Source organism: Primulina eburnea, chromosome 17 (genome assembly GCF_022965805.1).
Source record: "Primulina eburnea isolate SZY01 chromosome 17, ASM2296580v1, whole genome shotgun sequence".
In the NCBI taxonomy this organism is placed as follows: Eukaryota; Viridiplantae; Streptophyta; class Magnoliopsida; order Lamiales; family Gesneriaceae; genus Primulina; species Primulina eburnea.
The window spans coordinates 3,571,658-3,594,867 of record NC_133117.1 but is presented as its reverse complement, the minus strand read 5'-3'; the positions used below and the strand labels follow the sequence as shown (position 1 = coordinate 3,594,867).

The following is a 23,210-nucleotide window of genomic DNA, read 5'->3' as shown; positions in this document are numbered from 1 at the left end:
AAAATGAGCGGTGAAACACAATTTAATTCATTGAATTGAAGTACATGTATCCGTAGTTAGGCAGACTCTTTGATTATTCTCCCTTAGAAAGTTCTTAAGCTTTTGCTTTTCTTCATAAAAAAAGTTCAAAACAGTCTCCCGTCACTGTTGTACGAGATGGAATTCGAAATTGAGGTTGTGCCACACTTACAAAGTACCTAAATCCCCCCTTCTCAACAAAACTAAAAGGTAGCTCATCTAGAATTATCAAATTAGCTAAAGCTTTCTTATAGAATTCTTGATCTAATCTCGAAATACTCATTGAAACATCACCCTTATGATCTTTTGAAGCTTGTTGAAAACCTATTTTAGTCTGGCTAGTTTCAACATTGTGGAGATTTTGTTTTCATTTTCTCAAATGAGCGCTCAAAGTTGATGTGCCATTATAGCTTGTATTAGCAGTATAATTAGGACTACAGTATTTACACCTTGCTCTAGGAGCCCCATCAGAATCATCATAATTCTCAAAATGTTCCCACACAACATATCTAGCTCTTACCACTTTTGTTTTTTCCCAGCATCACTAGTAATTGTAGATACAAAAAGAGGTACATTAGCATTTGAACCTTCACTATCATCAAGTTTACCACCTTCTTCGACCATCTATTAAGATATTAATATAAAAATTTCATAAGAAATACATAAAAAAAACCTTTAAATTCATCTAAAAAAATGAAACTTTAAAGTTAAAATATTATTTTATATTTTCTGATTTTTTGAGAAAATATTGATTTACCTATTCTCCAATGAAGTCAGTCAAGATAGAGCCAAATAACAGTCCATATTTTCTGAATCTCTCCCGAAAAAAGTGCATGCGAGTAGAACTTTTAAATTTGAGAGGTAGAATATTTAATGAGACTAAATAGGGAGAAAAACTACGTAGTGCAGAACGATAGAAAACATTGTCAATGGGTAAATGGTATCCTTCATTTACTATTTTAAAATGATAAAAAAAACTTCATACCTGTCTTTCAATATTTTAAGAAAAAAATAACAAAGAACTTAAGAACTTTGATATTTGATATGGTAGCAGAGTCGGCTAAAAAGGGAGGTCCTAGGGATTGGAGTTGGAAGATGAAAAGTTTAGAAAAAAAGAAATGCAGTAAAATAGTAAACCTGATGAAATTACTTATATTAATTATTTTATTATTTATTATATTTTAAATGGTCGGTTCGGTTTTTTCCGTTTTAAAATTTCAAAAACCGGAAAACCAAAAGTACCAAAAATAAAAATCATAACCGACCAAAAAACTGTTTAAACCGAACCAAAAAATCGAAATTTATGGTCCGGTCGATTTTTTCGGTGTAAATCGTACGTTTAATGAACACTCCTAGATATAGATATAGTTCTTCGACTAGTCCTCGACTTTACACTTTTAATTTTCACCGCTATTTCGAATGTTGTATTTCTAGTCAATTTTATTTATTAATTTAAGTAAATTAATTATGAATAGACATACATACATACATACATACATATATATATATATATATATATATATATTCTTGTTTTGCACATGCTTTCAGTGCACGTTCAATAGATGAATGACACCTACATGTATAAATATAAATTTTTTTTCCTAATGTAGTTCCTACATGTATAGTGTTATAATCACATATTTAATGAAAAAGACTAAAATTACGAAAATACATATACATTACTAAAACTCAATTTTGACAATATATAGAATGAAAATTATAATTTCCACCGTTGAATATTGAATAATATATGACGACATGTAAACATTCAAACGAAAAAAACTTGAAGGTAAAATTTAAAAAAGAAAGAAATAAACGCTAATTTGTTGTATTTAGATCAAATCAGACGAATTAAATGACAATAAGTCTATATTAATTATAACCAATTTGCAAGATGGTTTCTTCACAATGTCTCTGTGTATGTGTTGGATTTGTTAGAACAATTTTTCATAATTTATTTAGTTTGTTGATAACAAACAAATTGTACCGCTGCGAAAATTACGGGGATCGAAAAAGTGCATTGTTTCAGAAACCACACAATCTTTCGCAAGGGGTAAGACAACTCTTTGGAAACAACACCTTATTTCATGATTCGTTTTCATGAAAAAGTAAATTGTTTCATTAAGAGTCGCGTTTGATCTGAATCAAATTTCATTTATATATATATGAAATCATTAGTTCAAGAAAGGTATTCAAATTCTCAATTGATTAGTCACCCACAAATACAGAATATCTTTGTTGTATCCTGAGAAAAGTTTTTTATATCCCTGTGACTAAAGTGAGGGAGAAAATATTTTTTAAAAGAAAGTGTTGTAAACGTGTCTTGAAGTTCATTGATTTAGATTCGAAATATTCTCTCAACATGATTAAGCGTGTATTAATAAGAGTAATACATAGATGACTTATCTTATGGGAAGTTCTCGTGCGTCAAACTACCGATGTTGCGACGCTGGATCTAGTTGGCTAGATGGGTCGTAATAGTGACGTCAAATCTCAACGAGTAATATTGTCTCTGCTTGGGACATAACCTACGTTAGAAAAGTGGAAAGACCGATCATTATGGGATATAAGACAACACCAGCAGATAGACACGCACATCCCCGAATTCACGTGTCTAATAGTCCGACTCATTATCACTCAAATAAGTGCACTCTATGTTGTCACTAGTATAAGAAAATAAAGTTGTGCACTCATTAACAGTTATATTTTTTTCCCTAACAACAAACACTTGATGTTAACCACGTGTATGTGTGTATTTCAAATTTTTTTGTCCTATTAAATGACTTGCTGATAAACTTAACCTAACACACCACAAAGTAAAATAATTATAATTAGTTATTCTACTTGAGGGTTTTGGTTGGTTGCCTTGTTAATGAATGCGCAGATATAATTTGACCTAACAATATATTATTATTATTATTATTATTATTATTATTATTATTATTACAGCTAAAACCAAGCTAGGTAAATTACATATGCTTCTCCAAAGTTTGTAAAAAATTATGTAATTTGCATATGAAATTTTTACATCTAAAATATACAAAAAAAATTAACAAATTTACTTTCCATATCATTAGAACTAACAATACATAGGATCGTAGTTACTGTTAGGGGAATTTTTTTAAAAATTATATAGGTTTACCATTAGATTTTTTTTTTTTTATTTTGTCTTGACAAAATTTAAAAACAATAAAATTATTGGTTTTTACCCCTGAAAATATTATTTAATTTTTTACATCTCAATGTGAAATAATACTGATGGTCTAGCTAACGTGATTTACATATTATTATATTTATACAGAAAATATTCATCGAATAATAACGAATGCTAATTAAAAATAAATAAATAGTCATGCCTTAAATATACGACTTTTTTGGTTTTGCCTCATTATAAAATTAATGAATATTTAAATAAAATTTTATTGGACAGGCATTGCATGCATATTTAAAAAATATTTGTCGACACTGGCAAACTTTATGAAGTTAGTGGATTCTTTGAAAAACCACAAAAACTATTGGGAAGCCAAAGTCTCTCTCGCCGTAACACGATGGAGTGGGGATGTCTAAATTTAATATATAATTTTATAGTAATTTAATACCAAAAGGTGTAAACATTTTAAATGTCAAAGTTGGAGTAGTAATTATGACTTCGAGTATCTTTAATTAATATTTAAGGAGATCATGTTGATTTCCCAAGATAATTATATGTAGGACAATTGTATATCAATTTTAGATGTCTTTTAAAAAAAAATCCTTCAAGATAATAGATATCCTTTATATTCTGGCAACAAGAGAGTAAAATGAGTATGTAGTATCTCTATGTGTACAAGAAAATTACAATTTTAGTTCTATAAGTTTGTTTGTTTTGAATTTTATTTATATAACATGTCAAAGTTTGAATTTCATTTAATAACTTTTATTTTTTTAGTTTTGGTCTTTCTTTGTCTGAAATCTCTAAATATAACGAATATTGCTTATTTGGCACTGATGCAATTAGTTTTACGTGAATCATGTGGCGATAGTAAAACCTATATTATACGAATTAAAATATATTTTTTTTTAAAAAAAGATGAAAGGTTTTTTCACCCATTTTGAAATATTTTGTGTGCTTTATTTTCTCTCTTTATTTTTGCTCAGAAGTATTTTAATGTACGTAACATGGTTTTATTTACTCTATATGAGCCATTTAAGAGAGAATTAATATGTAATAAGTAGTATATGATAGATTTAGTAGCTTCTGGAGAAAAATAATTAGATCAAAGCCGGAAAAAATCCAAGTTATCATATGATAACCAAACTTTAATAAGTTAAGCGATTAAAATCTAAAATAAATCAACATACATTATTAAAGTTACAATTCTTATGTGTATATATATACACATAACAAAATATATCAGTTGTAAGCTAATCGATTTTTCTCTATGAATCATGATTAGCCATTGTAACTTATATAATGACAGAGATTGTCACGCTGATCTTTCATACGGATCGATATAAACAAAAAATTGTATAACTTAAGGTTATGATCCTTAATCACTAATCGATAATGTCATTGTAACGATCTTTGTTTAAAGTAACTGCCTACTCTAATCAGTTCTGTAGGTTAAATTTTACGTTGAATAACAGTTTGGGCTAACTATTAGTTAGGTTAAATTGTGATCTTTTTATCAAACACAAAAACTAAAAGTCCAACATAAATAAACAAAATAAAAGAAAATGACAAACTTTTTCATCTGATTTTGTAGTATTATAGGTCATTTTGCTTTATTTTCCCTTTCATTTTTTCTTGGATGAATTTTTATATATGTAATACATGTTTTATTCTCCCCACATGTACCCGTAGGCGAGTATTGAAGTCAAATAAACAATATTTGATGAATTTAAAAATTTCAGGAAAAAAATGAAAAAAAAAATCAAAATTACTGAATGAATGAAAGTTATAAGACTAAAATCCAAAACATTCAAATTTATATGATTAGAAATTGCAATTTTTCATGTTAGAAGTGCAACTTAGTGATAATTCCTTTCCATAAAAATCAAAAAGTTGCACACAATTTTTTTCAAAAAAATAAAGTTCATTTTTAAGATATATTATATCTCTTTCCGTCATAATAATATTTAAAAAATTTATCTCTTTAGTCTTTCCTCGCATTAATTTACAAACTCGCGATATATATTTTATGGCGAAAAAGTAGCAATGAATAAACTAAGCTAATATGCTTTTCTATCCCATTGCTTGAAAATTCATAATACATGAGATTCCACGTATGTATAATGATTAAGAATCTAATCAATCACCTAATTAAGACTCGTAATCAGTCACGCGCAATCCCTTTTTCATTTTAAATATTTTTTTTAACAATCTTCTAAAAGGATAAATCTTTTATTTTAATCTTTGACTAATTGAAACTGAAAGTTCATAAATTTATACATATTTAGTTTTTTTAAAAATATATTATATGTACATTATCATCTTTGTTTACTATTTTCTCTTGCTAATAAATATGGAATACGGTTTATTTCATCATACCCATGTGAGCATTGTCCCCATGATAGGATGGATGACCAAGATTTGCTCATACATATATAGGACCCACTTTTTTTTTTGAAATTGTATGTGTGACAAGATCTTATCTATTGAAATGAAGTAAGGGTAGTGCCCACATAAGTAGGATCTCATTAACCAATAAATACTAGCTAGCTAATTAATGAAAATGTAATATAGATGAAGAAATGAACTCTCAATTTTTATTAATAGGCAATAAAGTGCATTTAACTAACTCTTTATGGTCAAGAAACATAATTAAACTTAACATATTATGAATATATACAAAACTATTATTATGATTTAGAATTCGTCGCCATTATCATTTGATGCGTATTGGGTAAACAATATCGAGCTAATATTATATTCTCTAAAATCATGTTAGTCGAGTAAAAAACACTGAACAAACTATTTGTGATAGGTTCGTCCGAGAAATTGTTGGAAATCAAATTTATGAGCATACATTTGTCAAGCAATCACATACTCCGCCAGCTCGGACACCCCTGAGGGGATATCCATAACTATTATTGAAACTGGGAATCATCGTACATGTTGTGTGCGCATTAAATATTATATTTTTATATAATTTTTTTAATAAAATTTTAAATTTGGAAATTAAGTTGGCATAATTATGATCTTGATAATGTAATTAGTTTAATTTTAGTTTTAGTGCAATTAAAAAAATTAATCCAATTTTGTTCTTGTTTTTTTCAGAGTGTTTTTATCAAACAATATCTGACGTCATATCAATGTTTTAGGAAAAAATAACGTGTATTGCATAAAAACAAATTTATGTAGTAACTAACATTGAAATTTGACTATTTCGTGGACAAAAACTAGGAGTATGTGCGTTATAAAAAAAAAAATCGGAGTAAGAGATGTTACTAAAATAACTTGATTTTAGATAACATGGTTTGTATGATGAATAGATATTTATGAATAGATACTGAATCAACTCTTGATCATCATAAAGACACAACTAACCATCCATGTGCATAAATTTTATGTATTCTTGAGTTATTATGCAATTTGGTTGATATATATATTATATTATCTATCTATCTATATCTATATATGTAATGATAATTATAAATAATATAAAATGAAATTTAGTTCAAAGATGTTTGAATTGGTATTTCTTCGAGATTGTAATTGGAAGGGGTGTAGGGCCACGATATCCTCTCGTAGCTTTGAGATTGTCTTGTTTATGTTCGAAAATCAGAATCTTAATGATCTTTTCAAAGTGCATCTCTGTCAGGTAGTAAGAAACTCAACAACTCTTCCATCTTCACCTACTAATTAAGATTGATTAAGTCAGCAATTACGATCTTGATTTAATTTCAAAAGTAAAGGTTTTTATTTTAATAGGAGAAGAAGTTTTTTACAATTGGATCTCGAATTCGAGATCTGATCCAAACCCCGAGACTTTGATGTTAAACAATCTATAAGTTATCAACAAAAAGGAAAGTTAATTTTTTTTTATTACGTGGGTTTCTGCCGCCGCTATCTTTCGGTGCGCACTGGATAAAACCCAGCTAATGTAGAAGCCAACAAACTATGCTAACTTGGTAAATCGTACTGGGCTACCATGTCTGACAGATTGTTCAGATAAGGTGTTGGTAAGGAGAATCAAACTCGTATCATTGCTCAAAATATTCACATACTTTATCAACTCAAACACCACAGTAAGACAATTTTTTTTAGTACTAGCGTTAGTTGATTCTAATGGAAGTGAAAATCAATAGTTAGAATATGGTGTTATTGTAATATATATATATATATATATATATATATATATATATATATGTTATTAGACCAAATTTTAACCATTTGATTAAAATTTAAAACCGACAAACTTGCTATATCAATTTTGTAATTTTCACAATATTTACTGATTAAGTAGTTAATCTATAATTGAGTTTTTATTTAATTTATTATCTTCGTGGATAAAATAAGTGATGATGAAATTTGTCGTCAAACAATCATCAAGAAAAAAATAACATATCAGTTGTGAGCTCCACATGCAAATGCCTAATTGCACTCAACATCACATATTTTTATGTCACTAGTGTTTTATTTTTATAATACTTATAAAAAGTGATACAATTATGATGGTCATCATAAGCAATCATCAAGAAAACTTATGCATATTAATATTATGAATAACATTTCGTTTAAAAAATCACATATCAAAATAATATGAATAACATAAATAAAAATTAAATTATGAAAAAATAACATAAAACATTAAAAACACATCAAATATTAGTTTTAAATTTAAAAAAAAACATAAGTGTATTTATGCAAAATTTCAAAAAAAACAACTAATGAAATTTTTTTTTTTTACAAAAAACTGGCTAATCAACTCGCCCCGACCTGCGGTCTGTTTGGGTTGGCCTGTTTGGACCTGGCTCCAAAAGAGCCAGTAAAATCTTAACCCAACCAGCCAATTTTTCATGACAAGGTGGGTTGGTCCGACAGGTCTGACCCATTTTGACGTCATTACATGTCAGCATTCTAATGAAAAAAATTTGAAAAAATGTAAATTAGTATACTAAGATCGTAAATTGATAATAAATAAAAGCATATAAAAAATGAATTGACACTACGAGGGCTACCACCCAAAAGAATTCAAGTCACAAACTCTAACATTCTCCGTCTTGACCTGAATTCCAACTTAAGGAATGAAATCGAGACTCCAATTTGACGACTACATTTCCCACGTCCTCCACGAAAATCCTCTAAGAGCATAAATCAACTGCGAACACCATCCAATTCCAAAAAAAGGTCTAAACTTGTCTACCAACAATGACTTGGTCACCATATTTTCATGTCTCCACCACGAGCAATATAACGATATTTACAAGTATTACTGATCATCAACGTGTTTTATACTCTCGTAATAAAGAAAACTTCGCTTTTTTTTTTTGTCGCGTACACTTCTTTGCAATTTTTACTACTTTTGATTTTTTTTAAAAAATAATTTAAATCAATTTTTAATGTGATCTTGATGTAGCGTTGATGAGATACGACATAATGATATAGTAAAAGTTCCTAAAATAAAATTGCATGGTACACACATTGTATTGATTGATGAATGTAACAGCTTATATAATATGTGTGGTATATATCATCTTAGACACTGTTTGGTTCTTGTGATAGGATAAGTAAATGATATATAATAAGACTAATTATAGAATAAAAAGTAAGGATAAACAACACATTATGATAAATTATATGATGTTTGATATGATTTTAACTTGCTTGATTATTTTTGTTAATTATTTACTAAAATGCCCTCATCATATATTAATTAATGATATATATTCTTAAAATGATTAAATAAATAAATAAAATTTTAGAATTAATTGATTTAAAAAATTATAAATAAAATTAAAATATTATATTAATTATTAAATTTTCATTAATTCCAATTTCCGAAAAAAATTAAAAATCGATTAGTATTATAGAAAATAATTAAATTTTGATAATAATACAAATATGCATTTATTGTGATAATTAAAATATTAATACAAATTTGAATATTAAATAATGGTTAATAACAATTATAATATTAATGTTAAAATAATATGATAATAAAAATATAATCAATAATAATTAAATTATTTATAATATTAGTCAAATTAAAAATTATATTTAAATATTATTAAATTTTTTGAATTTATAATTATTTTAAATTTTAGTATATTAAAAGAAAATTTAAATTAACCAAACATCATCCATTCTCCCAAAATGATTATATAATCACCAACAAGAGGATAATAATGCATATTATAGTATTGTACCAAAAATTAAAAATTAATTACATCCATTAGCAACCATACATATATCTATACATATACATACATATATCTATACATACATATATATATATATATATATATATATATATATATATATATATATATACACATACAAGTTTTTAGTCAATCATTCAAACCTCGAAAAAATATAATGTTTCACCATGTAATAAAAATAAAGAAAAATTTCTTATGATTGATATTTGGGAGGAAATTAAACGGGGACCATTCAACCACCATATTTGTTTTGGTGTTGTGGATCTTGTGGGAGATATATAAACGCTAGCCTTTGAAGAGATGACAGAAGCCAACAGTTGTCGCCAGTGAGAAAAAAAAAACTACTATATTTGTAAACTCCGACGTTTCATCTTGCTTAGCTTCACACAATCAATCATTGATTCTTCTTTTTTCCAATTCTTTTTTTTATGCTGAGAAAATATCATGGTATGATTTTAAATGTTTTAGAAACATTTTGTTTATGGGTGTCGATTACTTTTAATTCATTTAATATCAATTTGGGACGAGTCTGAAAATATAATTTAACAAAATATTATATTTTTAAATGTTAAATGATATACATATGATTTAAAGATTAGATATGTGTATGAGTTGACATCGATCGTTCTCTTTACAGTTTTGTAATTTAATTTGACAGCAAAAAAAAATTTCTTACAAACAGAATAAAATTTGTATTTTGAATATGAACTTTTTAAAACAAATTTTCAGAAAATATTTTCATACAAAATTAGGTAAAAATTTGTGTGAGATGATCTCACGGGTCGTATTTTGTGAGAAAGATCTCTTATTTGAGTCATCCATGAAAAAGTATTACTTTTTATGCTAAGAGTACTAATTTTTATTGTGAATATCAGTAGGGTTGACCCGTCTTACAGATAAAGATTTGTGAGACCGTGTGAGAGATCTACTCTATTGGCCAATGGTTACATTCATTTCCATGTAATTTGAGGGCGCCATTTTATATTTGTATATATATATATATATATATATATATATATATATATATATATTTATAGCACTTCTTGTATAAATAGGGGACCAAAGATAGCTTCCATCCAAGAAAACAGACTGTTCCTTTATTTTTATTTTCTTGTTCTCACTTTTAGGCTGCATTTTCTTTCTTCAAATAGCCTCTTTTTATTGCAGAAATTACATTGATTATACATGGGAATTGAGACAGGTTTATCAAAAGTAGCAGAATCAGAAACTCATGGTGAGAATTCACCATATTTTGCTGGATGGAAAGCGTATGATGAAGACCCTTATGATGAATTATGCAATCCCTCTGGAGTTATACAAATGGGACTTGCAGAAAATCAAGTAAGTTCTCACTTTTCGAAAGATCTTGGTAGTCGAATCATTTCAAACGACTTCATTTCGCAGTACTTGATCGTTCGTTTCTGTGTTTATACAACAGGTTTCATTTGATTTGTTGGAGCAATACCTGGAAACACACCAGGAGTCGCCAACTATTGGTAGGAGCAAAGCTTCTGGATTCAGAGAAAATGCTCTATTTCAAGATTATCATGGACTAAAATCTTTCAGAAAGGTAATTATATTATTCATTTTTTTGCATAAATATTTATATTGTAAGATGAAAACAAATATTATATATATATCTTGAATTTGTGTGATTAATAATCCAGGCAATGGCAAGTTTTATGGAAGAAATAAGAGGGGGAAGAGCCAAATTCAACCCTGATAGAGTTGTTCTAACAGCTGGTGCAACTGCAGCCAATGAGTTATTGACTTTCATTTTGGCTGATCCTGGCGATGCCTTGCTTGTTCCTACTCCATACTATCCCGGGTATGAAAGTTTTCCTCGAAATTTTTTTTTTTTTATCGATGGGACGTTTTTCTTGGCTCTCCTCTCGTTTGCATCCCTTTTCGGTATACCCACGTGTGTCGCCGTACCTGATATCCGGTGAAAATAATTTAAATTTTTTTGGAGAAATTAATGACATAAATTTTTGATTCTTTGGGTATTCTCAGTTAATCCAAAAAGTAGGGAGGGGAATCCAAAAAGTAGGGAGCGGATGAGTTTCGGTGGCGAAATTTTTTAGAAATATTACATTGAAATTTGTGTTTTATATGAAGATTCAGTCCACGAGAATCTCGTATTTCTGACAATCTTGTCTGGCAAATGCATCGTTAACTGTGGTACTTTGAATTATCAGGTTTGACAGAGACTTGAGATGGAGAACTGGAGTAAACATCGTACCAGTTTCCTGCGACAGCTCAAACAATTTCGAGATCACCCCTGAGGCTTTGGAATCAGCATACAATGAAGCTGAATCCAGGAACATTAAAGTCAAAGGAGTCCTCATCACAAATCCATCGAACCCTTTAGGCGCGACGATCAAACGGCGAATTCTTGAACAAATTCTTGAGTTCGTGACCCGTAAGAATATCCATCTCGTGTCCGATGAGATCTACTCGGGATCGGCGTTCTCTTCGGATGAATTTGTCAGCATTGCTGAAGTTCTTGAATCCAGAAGCTACAAAGATTCGGAAAGGGTTCACATTGTTTACAGCCTTTCCAAAGATCTAGGGCTTCCAGGGTTCCGAGTGGGGACTATATATTCATACAATGATAAAGTGATGTTAACTGCAAGAAGGATGTCGAGTTTCACCTTGATTTCCTCACAAACTCAACAGCTTTTGGCCTCGATGCTTTCTGATAAGAAATTCACGGAACATTACGTCAAAACTAATAGAGAAAGGTTGAAAAGGAGGCACGGGATGATCGTTTCCGGGTTGAAAAACGCCGGTATCGAGTGCTTGAAAGGGAATGCCGGACTGTTCTGTTGGATGAATTTGAGACCATTTTTGGAGGAGGATACGAAGGAACAAGAATTGGAATTGTGGGATTTAATTTTGCATGAAGTTAAACTAAACATTTCTCCGGGATCTTCTTGCCATTGCTCCGAGCCGGGGTGGTTTAGGGTTTGCTTTGCGAATATGAGTGAACAGACACTGGATGTTGCACTCAGAAGAATAAAAGATTTTGTGGAAAGAAGAAAAGGGAGGAACAATGGATTTTGCTCAAAATGATTTTAGTTCTTATTCTGTTTTTTTTTTTAAATTATTCGTTTTTTGGAAGTCTTTTTCTTGGTTTTTCTTCAGGTTTGTTTTTTCCAGGAAAAAGGCTCTCATTTGAAGATCAATCAGTGTCTCAAATTGAGATTGTAAATTGTTTTCCAATTGAGATTCAATTGTAAGAATTTATATTGATAAGCAAGATTTTAATTATATAAAAAAAAATTCATCCCATCAATGTGTCTAGAAAAACAACTTGTTGATATAAAGAGGTCACAAGTTCATATATAGAGTTTTAGTCTCATTTTTTTTGAAAATTTGTTAATTTATTTTGCAACTTTAGTTATTTTCACTGGAGTACTTACTCGACTTTGATTTATCGGTGTCACGACAACGACAAATCCACGCCATGTCAGTGTCTCGTGTAAAAAAACCAAAATTATCGAGAAAACAAAAAATGACTGATATATTAAAATATAAACTTTACAAAATAGATAACCGGAATCACAAAAAAAAAAAAACAAATTTAAATAACAAAAAAATCAGATCTCCTGTGAGAATAGTCTCCGGTCGATACATGTAGCATAAATTAATATATTTTCATTTATCAATCAGAATCATTCTTACAAAACTGAAGAGTGAGACGATTTCATGAGAATTTTAATATGACACAAAATATTTACAAATTTTCCCGTTTTTCCATATTGGACACTCGATCTTCTTATGTAAGCAAGATATTCATAGAACATAAGTTGAAAATTGATTGATATTGAAGACATCTACGTCGATTGGTTATTAAATATCAAGAAATACATTGACTAACAAAACAAAGTATAAAAATGATCTTATTATATAATTTTAAATCTATAACATCTGTTTCATTATCATGTCAAAAGAATTATTTTCAAAACCTTCGAACTGAAGGGAGATGTATCAGTGATAATTTTTTTGATTTTATCACTATCAAATATAAATATTTGTATTTAAAATATGAAAGTAAAACAATAAAAAAAAACTAGAAGAATAGGTCTCTTGTGAGACGGTCTCACGAATCTTTATCTGTGAAACGTGTCAACTTTACTGATATTTACAATAAAAAATACTCTTAATATAAAAAGTAATATTTTTTCATGGATGACCCAAATAAAAGATATATCTCACAAATACGATCCGTTAGATCTAGTTAGACAAATTTTTGCCAAACTAGAATTGCGTGTGAGTGAGCCGTCTGTGATAAATATGCCATTGACTTTTTGTGTTTCTTGGAAATGTCAAACTCGGTTGGTTGGAGGACAAGTGCTACAAGTTTTCCCTCCATATTTCGTTCGATAAATAAATTATTTCTCATCCCTTTTGACTCCAAATTATTTAATTAATTTTATCAGTATATGTTGAGGTGTTAAAGCTAGAACAGCGAGACTGGATATTAAGATGTGAATAAAGAGTATGTCTCTTGTGAGACTGTTTCACGAATATGTGAGACGGGTCAACCCTATCGATGTTCATAATAAAAAGTAATACTCTTAGCATAAAAAGTAATAATTTTTCATGGATGATCCAAATAAGAGATCCGTCTCACAAAATATGACTCGTGAGACCGTCTCATACAAGTTTTTGTCGTGAATAAAAATGAGAAAAAATTTTAATTTCGGTGTATATTTGTTTTTCTGTGATTCTGATTATCTAATCATGTTATCGCTAGTCTTAGTCCGCTATATGTAATTTTAACATTTTTTCCGACTTAAAAAATAAAATAAAATTGTCAAAAATGAAAGATAACGCTGTTATTTGTAAAAACAATTTTCTCTTAATTTTAACTTTAATTTTAATACCCGATGGTGGCACACAGCTTGCAATCGAGGTTTTTTTTTTTTTTTTTTTTTGGAAAAAAAAATTCTTATAAAATATTTGACCCACCCAAACACATTTTCATATATAAGCGTGGCATGCATGTCAAGAGTCGTGAATACTCTCCTTAATTAATTCTTTTAAAAAATTCATGAACTAGAAGGAAGCTCTTTCGACTTTATTCAAGGATATTCACTACATTAACTTGTTCCATATAAATTTATTTGGAGCTCGTGTATGAAAAGTGAAAAAACCATAATATTAGTCATATATGTTTGTTTTTATTGTAATTTTGATCTTCTATATGAGTTATCAAATATCAGTTTTGTCCGCTATCTTTATTATTTTTACAATTTTAATCATTTTTTCGAAATGACGTTGATGTGACGACATATATAAAATGTCTACATGACTTTGACATGGCGCTGATATGGAACTCAAATATCATCGCTTCCATTGGAAAAACTAAAATTGTAACAAAAACTGATAGATACAAGACTAAAATTAAAATTAGACAATATAGAAGATTAAAATCATAAAACAATAAACATATATGACTAAATCACAGTTTTCCAAAATATAATCAAACAAGTTAGTACTCTATATAAAATATGTTTCACTGGGTATAATATAAGCTAATTAGAATGTATTTACATTGAAAAAATTTAATAGTGTATAATATCATAATGGTGACTTTGAACAGTTTCGAGTTCGGATTTTATAGTCTCTAACTGAGTTTTTTCTTACTATGATCTTGATACTATAGAAATGATTTCAGATTAATTCTTGATTTATGATCTTGATACTATAGAAATGATTTCAGATTAATTCTTGATTTATGATAATGACTTATTGCTTAGATATATAATTAGTTCATCGTTCTACGCTTTGTTTTTCTCTTTTTTGATCAAATAAATTTTTCATCTTATTTTGAAGTCGTTTTGCTTTGTTTTTCTCTATTTTTATGTGATAAATATGAACTTTTTTCTCGAGTGATCGGAGTTTTTCTTTATTTTTATGTGATTAATATGAACTTTATTCTCGCTACAAATGCCACGTAGAAGAGAACTGATACCAACCATATTCAATGCATTTAGTGGTTTCATGTAAAAATATGACTAAAACAAGAAAAAAGTTCGAGTTACTGTATGAAAACCAACATTTGTCGAGTTACATGACTAAAACCTAAAATAAGACAAGCTACATCATTAAAATTTATATTTTCTATATTTAAAAACCTGACAAAAAGAAGATAACAAACTTAAACATCGATTCGAGTTGGTATATATGGAGAAAAAATCTCTTACAAAATAATAACTAACCAAAAAATTACGATTATTGTTCCATTTATGCATGTGAGGCCATGCTAACCTTCTCCTAATGGTTCTCATTGATTATATATATCATTGTATCATTGCTTCATCATATGCTAAATGTTAACTTACCAGCTTTATTTTTGTCCTGTATTTTTATCTTTTTATAATTTTTATCCGTCTATGTTGTCGAATTTCGATACTAATCCACTATATTTATTTTCTTTTTTGTAATTTTAATCATTTTTTTTCGAAATGAAACTATGTACAATAATGTGAAAATGACCTATGTAATATCACATTAGCACTCTCGGTGACAAAATGACAAAACCAAAAATCGAAATGTACAATATTAAACTAAAATTTGAAAACATAAAAAATGCAAATTTTCCATTGGTTTAAGTTAATCGATGACCAATTATATCGATGTCACTCTTTTCTTCATCACTCAATATGAATAATTATAATCCAATCATTACACAATGTTAATAATTATTTGTCGCATTAAGCCTTTTCTCCCCAAAGGCCCTTTTCCAAATATTTTTTGTTAATGTATAACCAACCCTACGTCTCCTATAGAGCTAGATGGCGTATAGATAATTAATTTCAATAAATTAATTCCAATTTTTAATTGAGTAGGTCTCTTGTGAGACGGTCTCATGAATTTTTCTCTGTGAGACGGGTCAACCTACAGATATTCACAATAAAAAGTTATATTCTTAGCATAAAAAGTAATATTTTTTCATGGATGACCCAAATAAGAGATCCGTCTCATAAAATACGATCCGTGATACCGTCTCATACAAGTTTTTGTTTTTTTAATTTTACTGGCTTTTAGGAAACTTTAATCCCAATTATTGAAGTAGACTAATCTCCTTCAAAAAGGTGGTCCTTCAATGTAATTAATTTTCCAATAATTCTGTACTTTAATTACTTTTATTATTATATTAACTTCATTATAATAAAACACAATCTTTTGGATAGCTAATTAAATACAACTTGAACAGATATAATTACAAATTTGGTTAAGAAACAATAGTCAATGTCGACATATTTATTCACCACAAATCTTAGTCTCCAAATCGCCAAATTAATAGTAACATGATTTCATTATTTTTCTCTTTTATAGAAATATATTCCGTAGTTATAATTATTATAAATAGAAAATTGTAATTAATTAAATTACATGTAATTAATATAATTAATGAATAAGAAGAAGAGACTTATAAATCATCTCGAACATGTAATTACAAGTTAAAAAACTGGTAATAATTGCGATAATCATCCTGGCACAATTAAATTAATGAATAAAATACAGTTTACGTGCGATCATTTAAATAAAACAAATTGAATTGGCTTCTCTAGTTGGCAAGCATGTGTGTGGATGAGGGCAATTATGGTCGCCATTCCCATGCGCAATCATGCACTAGGATCACACACTCGATATCTTCAATTCACTCATGCCAATTATTTATTACTTCAAACTTCAATTATTTATTGCTTATTGGATTGCGAACATGTGTGATCATCTTACTTATAGCCAACCACACTTTGATTATATAAAAATTGTTAATTATCCCACGTCGATTAGATAAATAACCTGAGAGTTGTATATATGGGCTTGGGCAATCCTCCCTTAAGCTAGCTTTCGGGGTTGAATTATGTCAAATTTCAATTTTAACATGGTATAACTCCACGCTCCAGATGTTCATTCCTGGGCGTGAGAAGAGTGTGCTAATTGTCCTACATCGGTTGGATATAAACTGGGAGTTGTATATATGGGCTTGGGCAATCTCCCCCCTTAAGCTAGTTTTTGAGGTTGAGTTAGATCCAAGTTCCAATCATAACAAAAATATAATAATTAATATTTCTGTATATACACAGAAACTTTTATGAGACGGTCTTATAAGTCAATGTTGTAAGACTTATTTGGGTCACCAAATTATTTTTTATGTCAAAAATATTAATTGTTATTGTAAATATGAACATGATTGACTTGTCTCACGGATCTCACAAATGACCTACTAAATATATGTGTGTGGGGAACAAATAAATTCAAGAATAATGAAAAGTTGAAGTTTGACCAAGTACGTTTCAAGATTGTGGGTTCTTTTCCTTTGTTTCTGTAGTCAAGTTTTTTTTAAAAAAATAAATAAATAAATTGAAACTGCATAATTGATCTTTATATGAGACGATGGCTCATTGACATAGTCAATAATTTGTTTTCTAAGGTGCTCGTCTCCGCGGAAAAAAAAACTGTGATTTTGTTTAATAGACATGGTCAATAATTCGTTTTTCTGAGGTGATCGTCTCCGCGAGAAAAAAATTGTGATTTTGATTATATATATACACATTTGTCTCTTCGTGATTTTGATTATATATGTATCACTTTTAGTTCGTTATATACATATATATACATTTGTCTCTTCGTGATTTTGATTATATATGTATCACTTTTAGTTCATTATATTTGTTTTTCTGCAATTTTAGTTTTTTTTTCCCTGACATGACACTCACATGTGAAGTGTTACTTCAACAATATTATGAAAAATAACTAAAATTGTCAAAATTTAAAAGTATCAGACTAAGACTGAAATATAATAACACAGAAAACTAGAATAAAAAAAACACTCTTTTATGTTAAGTCAAGTAAGAAAGACATCTCAATCCAAAACAAGATCAACTTAATGGAAGAAGTCAAAAATTAAATCAAGTATAAGTTCGGCTAGTTAATCCAACAAAATAAGTAAGTATACTTGGCATACATAAATACACAAATGTATTTTCTATTATTTTTTTTAATAGAAAAAATGAAGTATACATGACGAGGAACAAAATTGAAAGAATGACACTAAAACTAAAATTTGTCAACATCGAAAGTCAAAATATCAATAAAAGAGTGAAATATATAGAAACAACATTAATACAATTTTTTCTAAGTATAATAATTAATTTTTAATGAATATTTTACATAACTTTTTACATTATTTCCCTCAATTTATATAGTTTTCTCGTCTCTTAAGAAACTCAAACAATTGTTTAAAGGTAAAAACTTGTATGAGACGGTTTCACGGGTCGTATTTGTGAGACGAATCTCTTATTTGGGTTATTCATGAAAAGGTTTCATTTTTTATGCAAAGAATATTACTTTTTATTGCGAATATGGGTAGGGTTAACTCGTCTCACAGATTAAGATCCGTGAGACGGTCTCACATGAGACACACTCTTATTTAAGTTCCATGGTCCCCTTTTCTTTTTGAGTGGGTCTCATGTGAGACCGTCTCACAGATCTTAATCTGTGAGAGGGGTCAACCCTACTCATATTCACAATAAAAAGTAATACTCTTAGCATAAAAAGTAATATTTTTTCATGGATGACCCAAATAAAAGATCTGTCTCACAAATACGACCCGTGAGACCGATTCACACAAGTTTTTGCCCTTCGTTTAATGTCATTGTTTCTTTCCTTCGTTTTGTTTTTTTTTTTATTTTAATTAATAAAGGTCAACTTATTTTTCACTTCCTATAGCCAATAAATAAGGGTGATCTCTTCAATTTAATCGAATCGAATCGAATCGAATAAACGAATAAATTGAACCAAAATGATTCGATTATTAGATTTAAATTTGTTAATTTGACGAGATCAATTATTTTAAATTTTTTATACTATCAAAATCACTGTCGAGTAGAGGAGGTCAAATACTTGAATTTTTCCTTCTTTGTAATATATATTTTTTTGACTTATCTTTGTAATAATTTCAATCTGTTCGATTTTTTTAAGAATAAATTCAATTTATTCAAATTTTAACGTGTACCATTTAATCCATATAATTTTTTTAAAATTTAATTAACGGGTCATATAATTTTGTTGTTTGGTCTTTAACTAACTGGGCTAAATCCCCTATTTGCATAACTACTCCCCATATAGCCAAAGGCCTTTTCTCTAATCTGAACATAAATGCTATCCAAAAGGAATAAACAGGGAATTTTTTTTAGAAAATCCTTAAAAATATTATCCAAGAAAGATAAGGGGGAAAACTATGTAATAATAGAAAAAATATATAATAAATGTCTTGGAAAACATTTTCTCATCAAGAACCTTGACTTATTTATTTTAAAATAAGTAAATTTAAAAAAATATTAATGTAGCTGAAAAATGTTTAAAATTAATTATTTGAATATAATATATTTGATTTTTATTTTTGTAAATTTTTTTTTTTGAATGTTGAATTGGTTGAAAGAAATAAAGATGAGGGTTTTATAAAGGAAGTGAATGATTATTTGTGGTTCAAATTCAACTGAATTGGCTGCTTGATGGGATTTTTCCCTTTATCTCATTATATTCTTTTTGAGGTTGCATGTGTAAAATGACTGTCTCCATTGTATCAAGATGAATTTTTACAATGTTTTTATGTCCTAATTCACGCGCACCTTAAAAAACAATATTTTAGAAACCATGACATAAGAAATGAGTTGCAATTTTTTTTTTGTTTTTTTTTTTTTTTGAGATTCTAAATGTCTTACAATTTTGAGAGTATGTGAATTTGTCTTAGTTTAGAGTGATTTCTGGCTTCTAAGTTTGAACTTCACAAATCCTTACTTAGTGAGCTCTTCCCCGGGGTGCATACGAGTCGAATAAAGATGTAAACTAATTGAACCGAGTCGAATATGATAAAAATTTGAAGGCTCGAATTCGGCTAGAATTATTTCTTTTAGAGTTTGAGCTCGATTCAAATTTTTAAAAATTTAAAACTTTTGGCTCGAATTCGGTTCGAATTAAAGTTTCGAGTCATTGTGCTAGGAATATGGCATCAATTCGTCGTGCTAGGAATATGGCATCACTCGTGCTAGGAATGTGACATCAAGTCGTCGCTCATCCATGCGCGTAATATCGAGGGTACAGGTGCTACTCGGTCATCCTCATGTTGTCATCAGAATGTGTTGATCTTATGTCACTCGCTCCATTGATAATTCAAAGCATCTCAGTAGGTCAATAATGATAGAAATCAAATGAGTGAGGCTTAAAATGATTCTTTGACTGTCAATAAAAAAAAAAAGCACACACACACACACACAATTTTGAAATGCATCTTACGGCCATAATTTGAAAATTATTTGTGCAAAAATAGACAATGTGATTGCAAGCTCTCACTGTTTAATTCGTTCTTGTTAAAAGCGCGTTATAAGTACAAGCTAATAGGAGTATAGAACTAATGCGACTTTAATTCAACTTAGGGACCCCTGTTGATAGATGTGTAGGCTATCAAACCTGCACTATTATCACAAACTATAGTTTTTTGTTAAAACGATAAATGTCAAATGTTCGATTATCATGGATCGCAAGAAATATAATTTATAAGAGGAAAAATTGTTGAGTTGCTCTATAATATAATTATAAGAGGAAAAATATAATTATTAAGAGGAATAATTTTTATCGGGCGAAAGAACGATAAAAACGTGGCGCTTGAGTTGCTCTATAATTTAAAATATTTGAGTTGTATAACAAAATTATTTTTTTATTTTTAAAATATGCATAACAAATAATTTAAATATCATGGAAATAGAAAAAATACTTAAATGACAAAATGTTCTTTTTATCTTTGGTCGTCCATGTTTTTGAGGTTTGTGAGGAGTTTGTTACAAGACTAAAATAGATTTGATTTTCACTTAATTTATAAAATAGATTTATATAATACATTAGAATTTTATAAAACATAAAAATACAATAAATTATATTATACTTTTTATATTAGAATACTTTACGAGAATTTACTTTTATTATCCCATTTAAAACATTTATTTTTTAAAATATCTTTACTTAAAATTTTATAATTTATCCTTACATTATCTAAATATCCTAAAATGCTCTATTTTATCATTTTATATATCTCAATTTATTATTACAACTTAGTATAAATAAATATACTAAAAAAATATTCTATATATATTTTTTTTGGACTTGACGTGAAATTTTTATAACAATCATAAAAATTGATAAATTTACTAAAATCATGAAATTTATAAATAATTTTTGAATTTTTCAATCTGATTTTATTTGATAAATATTTATTTATACTGTTAGTAATATACTAATAATTGTCGTTTTATCATTATTTTTAATTTCATCAATTTTTACTGAAAGTTTTATTATCTATTATTTATTTTCAATTTAAAATTTTAAAAATAAAAAAAATGAAGAAAAATAAAGTATGATTCTGCACTGGCTATTCCATATTTCAAAATGAGAATTGTTCTTATTTTATTATTTTTATATTTTATATATAAAAAAATCAAAATTAAATTTTGACCTTGTAGGATTGTAATTTAACATTTGTTTTGTGTCCATATGAAAAAGTTCCAAATGAAGGCCAAATGATAGGGGTGTTAATCGGCTGGGTTGGGTCGGGTTTTGGGTCAACCCGTGAATTTTTTTTATTTTATTTTTCAAACTGAACCCAACCCGAATCCGAAGCAACCAAAAAACCCCCAACCCGAATACGAACCCGTATAATCCGACTCAACCCGTCTAACCCGCCTAACCGGATTTTATTAATTTTTTTAATTTTTTTTAAAAAATTAATGAAAAAAATTCAAAAAATTAAAAAATAATGATATTTTAATTTAAACACGTAATAACAAAATTTTCGATTTAAATTTGAAAGTTTAATCGTAGAAAATTAAAAGTATATTTACTAAATCAAATAAAAATATGCAAAATAAATATTAAATGATGAAAATTTATCATATAAATATACAATAAATTTTGTTCAAACATACAATATATAAAAATATAGGTAAAAATGTTTTTTTAAAAAGTTCGCGGGTCAACCCGCGACCCGACCCGACCCAAACCCGTCTAATATGGCATTAACCCGAATCCACCCGACCCGAACCCAATCCGAACTCGAAAAACCCCAACCCGAACCTGATTTTTTTCGTGTTGGGTCGTGTCGGGTTGACGGGTCGTGTCGCATTTTGACACCCCTACCAAATTACAAAAAAGGCTTTAAAAGGAATTTTCGAAACTTAAAAGGTATTTTTAAAATGAGTGACTCTCATGTGAGACCGTCTCACGGATCTTATTCTGTGAGACATATCAACCCTACTAATATTCATAATAAAAAGTGATACTCTTAGCATAAAAAATAATACTTTTTCATCGATAACCCAAATAAAATATCTGTCTCACAAATCCGACCCGTAAAACAGTCTCGCATAAATTTTTATCTTTTAAAAGTTAATTGACAACAAAGGCCATTTTAGATAACATAAAATATTTTATGAAATCGTCTTCTGAGTTATTTTTATTATACAAATTTTTAATTTAATTCAATTAATAAAAAAATATTATTTTCTTTCAAAATTATTAATTTTAATTTTATGTATAGATCGAGTCGACTGTATCAGTAGACACTATATTTTATAAAATCTCTTGTACTTTATACTATAATTTTTGTCACTTACGCTATTTTTTTTCAAAAATATTAATTTTAACTTTATGTATAGATCGAGTCGACTATATAAGTGGACACTATACTTTATAAAATCCCTTGTACTTTATACTATAATTTTTGTCACTTACTCTATGCTGTAGTTAACTACAATTTA

The 23,210-nt window shown here is 28.3% G+C and overlaps 1 protein-coding gene across 1 annotated transcript; it reads left to right on the top strand.

Moving 5' to 3' along the window:
* The first annotated feature begins 10,472 nt into the window (after positions 1-10,472).
* Positions 10,473-12,634, top strand: LOC140818362 (1-aminocyclopropane-1-carboxylate synthase 7-like). The gene is made up of 4 exons (XM_073178294.1): positions 10,473-10,722; positions 10,820-10,951; positions 11,049-11,209; positions 11,580-12,634. The coding sequence occupies exons 1-4, from the start codon at positions 10,567-10,569 to the stop codon at positions 12,454-12,456; spliced, it is 1,326 nt and encodes a 441-aa protein (XP_073034395.1). The 5' UTR covers positions 10,473-10,566; the 3' UTR covers positions 12,457-12,634.
* Positions 12,635-23,210: the final 10,576 nt, after the last annotated feature.